Consider the following 6,264-nt stretch of genomic DNA (forward strand, 5'->3'; position numbering starts at 1 on the left):
AATTGAAAATTGGTTTTGACCACAAACATTATCCTGCAAAGAGTCACCGAAACACTGCAAACTTAAGGTCCAAAGCACAGATATGATACCCGTATCAAATACTTCACCATCGAATAAGCATTTCTTGTTTGTTTCTTGTTTAGCCACCATCAATCGTGGGTGGTGGAATCGACTCCCATTTGTCGAGGGGAAGATTATATTTGTTTGTTGTTTAACGCCGCACCTTTCCAGCTAAACTGCCGGGCAATAGAAAGTACACACTTGAAAATTGGATTTGACCACAAACTTACAAACTAGGCTGAAAACAGTCGGCGGAACACTGCATACTTTAGGTCCAAAACATAACAATGATACCCGTATCAAATACATCACTCAATGTCGAATGAGTATTTCTTGTTTGTTTCATTTTTAGCCACCATCAATCACGGTTGAAAACCTCCTTTGGCCCGGCAGTTTATGTTAAGAGACCAAACTATACACACATACATGATTTGGCAGCTGGATACATCACTATTCAGGACACAAATATAACTTTTAGGAGTCACCAGCAACCACTGTACACCAGTTAGTATAATTACATCATGAAATAAAAGTAGCTAAATTGACAGCAAAGATAACTATAGTATTATATTTTGTGACGTATCAAAATCCGCCACGAAATACTGCTGCTTAAAATATAGAACCATGTGGTACCCTTTCTTTTGTGTTGACCGGTAAACGTCTTTTCGAAGGTATTTCTCTTATGGTTAGGTTTGGGTAGCTCAGTGGTTAAACGTTCTTTAGTCGCATCAAAGTCCCTTGTTCGAATCCAGTGATTGAGTAAAGCCTATTTTGTTGTATACGCCGTAACAAACCTTTTCACTTTAAAAAGCGCAGTGACCTGATCACTGTATTTACTTATAGTGGCAGCTCAGTTTTATATAGGAATATAATTCTAAAAGCGATTTCTAGTCCTCTGTATATACAAGGAGCGTACATACACGTTCACTAACTATAGTTTATGTATATTGGTTCTGCAATCAACAACCTTCAACTTTATGAATAAATACGAGTCTGGACCACAGAATCCAGTGAGTGAAAGTATGATCACCGCCCACAGCTGTCGTAGTACGATTACATGCATTAAACCAAGTCATCGAGCCCGACCACCCAGTCTGTTAAGTCGCCCCTTACGACAAGCACAGGTTACTGGGGAATCAGGAATCCCCTAAAGGATGTGTTCATGTCAGACTTACCTGGTCTTTCGCTTGTTTCATCAAGGTCACGGAAAGTAAACGCTTTCCATTTTTTTCGGAAACGAAATGGAAATTTGGTAACACGTTTATACATGTTTTCCGTGATAAGAAACTTTCAACGAGTTTCCAGTTTACGGTTTGCCTGGAATTCTCAGTTAATTTGGGTTTGGGGTTTCTAAAAAAATATCACTGCCTGTATGAAACGCTTATGTAAAAGATATGCAACCATCTCAACTTACAAACATTCATATATGATTATCCTTGAACGGTGAGTTTCAATCCAGTGTGGTCAGGTGGATGGAGCGTCTGTCCAGAGAACGAAAGGTCGGCTCTGAGTCAGTATACTGAGCCTGAGTGGAGTTCAATGTTAAATTACCATCTTAAATGTTTCACTAAAGTTTTATTTTCATTTGTTTCCAACGATAGGGACACAGATAAATCATTAGTATAGCTTTATTCTCACGAGTGAGTGAGTGAGTAAGTTTGTTTTAACACCGCTTTGAACTGTTCTCACGTTTTGTCCCAATCCTATTTTAACCTCTTTAAAATACTACTATTGCTTGACAACAGTATAATCATCTATACCGAAACGTAGCTATAATTATAGTTTATATTAAAGAATTTGTTATACTTAAATTTTGTCTATTTTGTCATCCATCAACTTAAAGAAATATGACAATCAAACAGTGAGTGGGTATGGTTTTACGCCGCTATTAGCAATATTCCAGTAATATCACGGCGGGGGACACCAGAAACGTGCTTCACACTTTGTACCCATTTGGGGAATCGAACCCGGGTCTTCGGCGTGACGAGCTAATGCTTTGACCACCTCTCCATCTTCATCCGCGATTATTACGTGAGCTACATTACAAGTAGAATGTACGTAGAATATAAGGTCCCTTATCTCATGGTTTGTCACATTTTCAGAATTTGGCAAAACATTATTTTGTTGAAACCTTTTGAGAACAGAACTCTTTATACACTACACACCAAAAGTCTTTTACTGTAATTCGCCAAAACACTTCTGCGTACTCTGTATTAATATTGTATAATTTGTCTTTGTGTGGTGTGTTCTCTCCTGCTGATGCGCGTGCGCCGAGTTGGTCGTCATAGTTAATCGTACAGAGCTCTTCAGTATGCAACTTGGTCCGAAACGAATCTAGTTCAATCGTTTGCACGGTTTCAGAGCGATTATAGACAATATGGGGCTCTTCTGTGCGCTACTGGCACTTTAGTCATTTGCTGCTACTGACAATCTATACAATTAAATTTATAATAGTCTATACTGCCTCATAACAATATTACAATAAATGTGGACCGCCTCAAGACTGTGGTCTAGTAGTAGAGCGTCCGCCCGGAGAGCGGAAGGTCCGGGGTTCGATGCCCGGCCGCGTCATACCAGAAGACGTTAAAAGATGGTACTTGTTGTTACCCTGTCTGACCCTCGGCATTAGGGGGCTAAAACAAGGACTGGTCGGCTCGGAGTCAGTATACTGTGTCTGAGTAGGGTATTCATATTAAACTGCGGTACAAATCGGCATCAGTCCGGACTAGCTATAGTACAAGCAGCCACACAGACACACACACGTGCATGCACGTCGCTATATAAGAGCAATAATCTTGGACGCAACGTTAAACCCCATTTCATCTCAACTACAATAGAAATAACAACAAAGACATTGTTTTATCCAAGGATTTATTTCAAAGCAGCCTCAGCAACCACTGTCGGACAACTTGAAGTCCTTGTAGTAAGTGTAGGTGTCCTTTGGCGTCGCCCGACTTGAACTTCCTCCGCCGAAGAAGGTGGAGAAGAAGATTCCTTCAATCTTAATGTTATTAGAGTTCCGGAAGACCAAATCCCTAACCTGCAATACCTTATTTTTGTTAAACCTTACCGTCAAAACCCCATTTTTTGAACCAACCGAGTTCAGCTTGACTTTCTGCCTGATACTCTGCCATTGCCCTGTCTTAAACACCCATGTTCTACCAATATCATGTCCATAATCATAATTACAGTGGACTTCGTTTCTGTCGCAGAAACCGCATTTCTGATTGTCAGGAATGTAGGCGCACACGACACCATCACCCCCCGAGCGCCACATGTATCGAGTGGAGAAACATTCGTCTGCGTTTCTTCCTCCAGAACACTCCTGGCTCCCTCCCCAAAGACCAGGCAGCTTACCTCCCTCTACGAAATCGAAATTTTCCGCGAAGTAGATCTTGTAGTCCAAGATAAGACAGGTTCGAGGAGAGATGGGTCGGGAGTAAAACTGAGCTCCCCTGTAATCTCCGGATCCGGAATAGGAACCATTCTTGTAGAAGACTCTCAAGACTTTCTTCGAGGAACTGCCATCGGGATCGTCAACGACGGCCATCGACTCATTCCCAAAGGCATGGTCACCGTCCAGGTTCCAGTCATCCAAGAAACTAGATGTTTGGAATCTGTTCTGCTTCCACAAAGGTGTAGTCGTAACTAAAACGAAAAACGTGAAACCATTTAATATGCACCAGCAATTATCGTTCCTGCGTGAACTATTTCGTTTTGGTCTTTTTCCATCATGACCAATAACCCATACAAACAAGTCTTAAGGAAACGTTCAATGTAATGACAATTTTCACGGACAGTACATTAAGCCAACTGTATTTATGAATATTTACTATGAAAATGTGTTTTCCCTTAATTGTTGGAGACAACACAACAGTTTCTACTGGCCATGCTGGATGTCTTGCAAAAAATATGTGTCGCGGTTCCCCAAACCATTGGTTGGCTCTTTTGAGAGTAAATAACTTTATGTCTTGAAGCAGTGAGTACAGAATTATTACCTCCAAAGAATTTTCAAAATGCTCAGAAAGAATTAACTATCAAGACCAGAATATTTAAGTCGTTGCTTGAAACATACAAAATAACATTCTGATATCGTCTCATAGGAAGAGTCAAACGATATTATATTTTAAACATCGAATGAATACTTTTTACAGTAAAAAAATTATCTGAGGCAAAAATATCCTTTTCCTTGTACTGAAACAACTGTCCCAACCCCAAGGTAAAATGTCAGTCCTCTACCATCATAGAGTATCAAAATAGTAAGATCGTAAAATAAAATACAACCTCACCTGTTGAACTTCTTATGTCCCCCGTTGTGATATTGCTGAAATATTTTTAAAAGCGGTGTAAAACCATATTCACTCACTTACCTGTAGAAAGACATAACAACAGCAGAGACCACGCATACCACATGGCGTATCTGAAATCGAAACAATTTAAATCAAAAGTTGAAATTAAGTTTTAGGGGCGCATAGCAAACAATATATTTGTTGGATCTTGTATCCATGTATGTTCGTCGGGATTCCCAAAATGGTCGTAAGAGTCGACTAAAATGGATCAGATGGTCCTGCTCGGTGACTTCACTATTGTGTGATAAGAAATGTTAGCATGCTCCCTGACAGTGGTTTGCCTGGTCCTGCCTCAATTATATACAGGCTGATGTGATATAGCTGGACTATTGAACAGTACGGAGTTCAACAATATTCATTTAGTCATTCAAGATCAAGATTTGTATTAGAATAAAAGGTGTCCGGCCAATATACATGAAGTTAAAAGGTCAATGATAAGCATGTTCACGCATGCATAATGATAATGCAATTTGAATACACATATTAGTGTATTAAAATACTCATTGCTTGTTTCCTTAATTCCAATGCATTTCGTTAAGAATAACGCTAAATTGGTGCAACTGAGAGGTTACAAGTAATTATCAAGTAATAATTCATTATTGTTAACACAAAAATATATTTCAATATAAATTTTCCATAAAACAGTATATTCTTTACACACAAAAGAATATGACACTCATCATCATCTCACGGACTTACATAATGGAAGTAACTGTTTAGGAATGGGTTAAGACGTTAATAATCCTAGTAGTGCTTTGTTACATTTTACAACTTAAGTTAATATGATTTTTGCAAATTTAATGTATGACAAAAAGTAACTCCAAGGTATCTATACTCATTACAAAAGTAACAGAAAAGCCTTTATATGACCATGTTTCAATTTTAGATACACGACCACCGCTTCTTAATACAACAATATTAATTTTATCCAAATTAACATTTAACTTCCATTAATCGGAATATATTTCCAAAATGTTTAACTGGAGATCAACTGTAGTATTTGCCACAACTATAACATCTTCTGCAAACAAAAGCATTAATATATGCAGTATGTCAGGATATAACTGAACACCATAATGTTTCAATATCTGCATCTTTCGAAAGACAACTCATTGATTAAAACACAAAACAACAATGGGCTTAAGACACAACCTTGCTTTACGCCTATATATTCATTTAATTTTCCATTGCAACGCACGCATCCTCCCCCCCCCCCCCCCTAAATTCATTGTAATTTAGCAATTCCCAACATTATCCACTATGGTACATGGAGTATGGAATATATAAATGCACGCATTGCGGATAATTGGACCATATTTTAAGCGAACTTACCTTCACGACTCCTGCTTGCAATACCTCAATGAACACACATGGACGCACAAGCCTTCAAATAACGTCAAAGTTGCGATTAAAATATAAGAACGCGTTACACACTATTTAATATTTGACCATGCAACACGTGGTGGAAAAGTAATGAAAAATGAAAGCTTTCATTGATTATACAATCCAAAAAACAGATTGGTGGATGAACAAATAACTGAAACAGCTGTGCGTTTTTTAACAGTAATCAAATCATTAAAAAGCTGTGATTTAGTTCTACACGAAAAAGGTCTTAGGGTCAAGGTATCTATCTAAATTATTGTTTATTTGAAACAACTCGGAATAAAATGCCTCTTTTTCCCCATGTTTTTTTTTTCTAAAGTAACATCTATTCCACACTCTAACTGTCCACTCTGTCAAGTGTATGAACCCTTCCTTAGATCTTTTGTACAGTCTACAATGACCAGATTGGTTGTGACCAATAACATTTTGTAATTATTTGTCAACATAATCCCCAACGAGGTCCACACTTTCG

The 6,264-nt window shown here is 38.3% G+C and overlaps 1 protein-coding gene across 1 annotated transcript; it reads right to left on the reverse strand.

Moving 5' to 3' along the window:
• Positions 1–2,947: 2,947 nt before the first annotated feature.
• Positions 2,948–5,794, reverse strand: LOC139460622 (uncharacterized). The gene is made up of 3 exons (XM_071242092.1): positions 5,742–5,794; positions 4,431–4,480; positions 2,948–3,708 (listed from the first exon to the last, which is right to left on the reverse strand). Exons 2-3 carry the CDS (start codon positions 4,471–4,473, stop codon positions 2,948–2,950), a joined length of 804 nt encoding a protein of 267 aa, XP_071098193.1. The 5' UTR covers positions 4,474–4,480; positions 5,742–5,794.
• Positions 5,795–6,264: the final 470 nt, after the last annotated feature.

This window comes from Haliotis cracherodii, unplaced genomic scaffold (genome assembly GCF_022045235.1).
Source record: "Haliotis cracherodii isolate W230 unplaced genomic scaffold, xgHalCrac1.p SCAF_1, whole genome shotgun sequence".
NCBI classification, from domain to species: Eukaryota; Metazoa; Mollusca; class Gastropoda; order Lepetellida; family Haliotidae; genus Haliotis; species Haliotis cracherodii.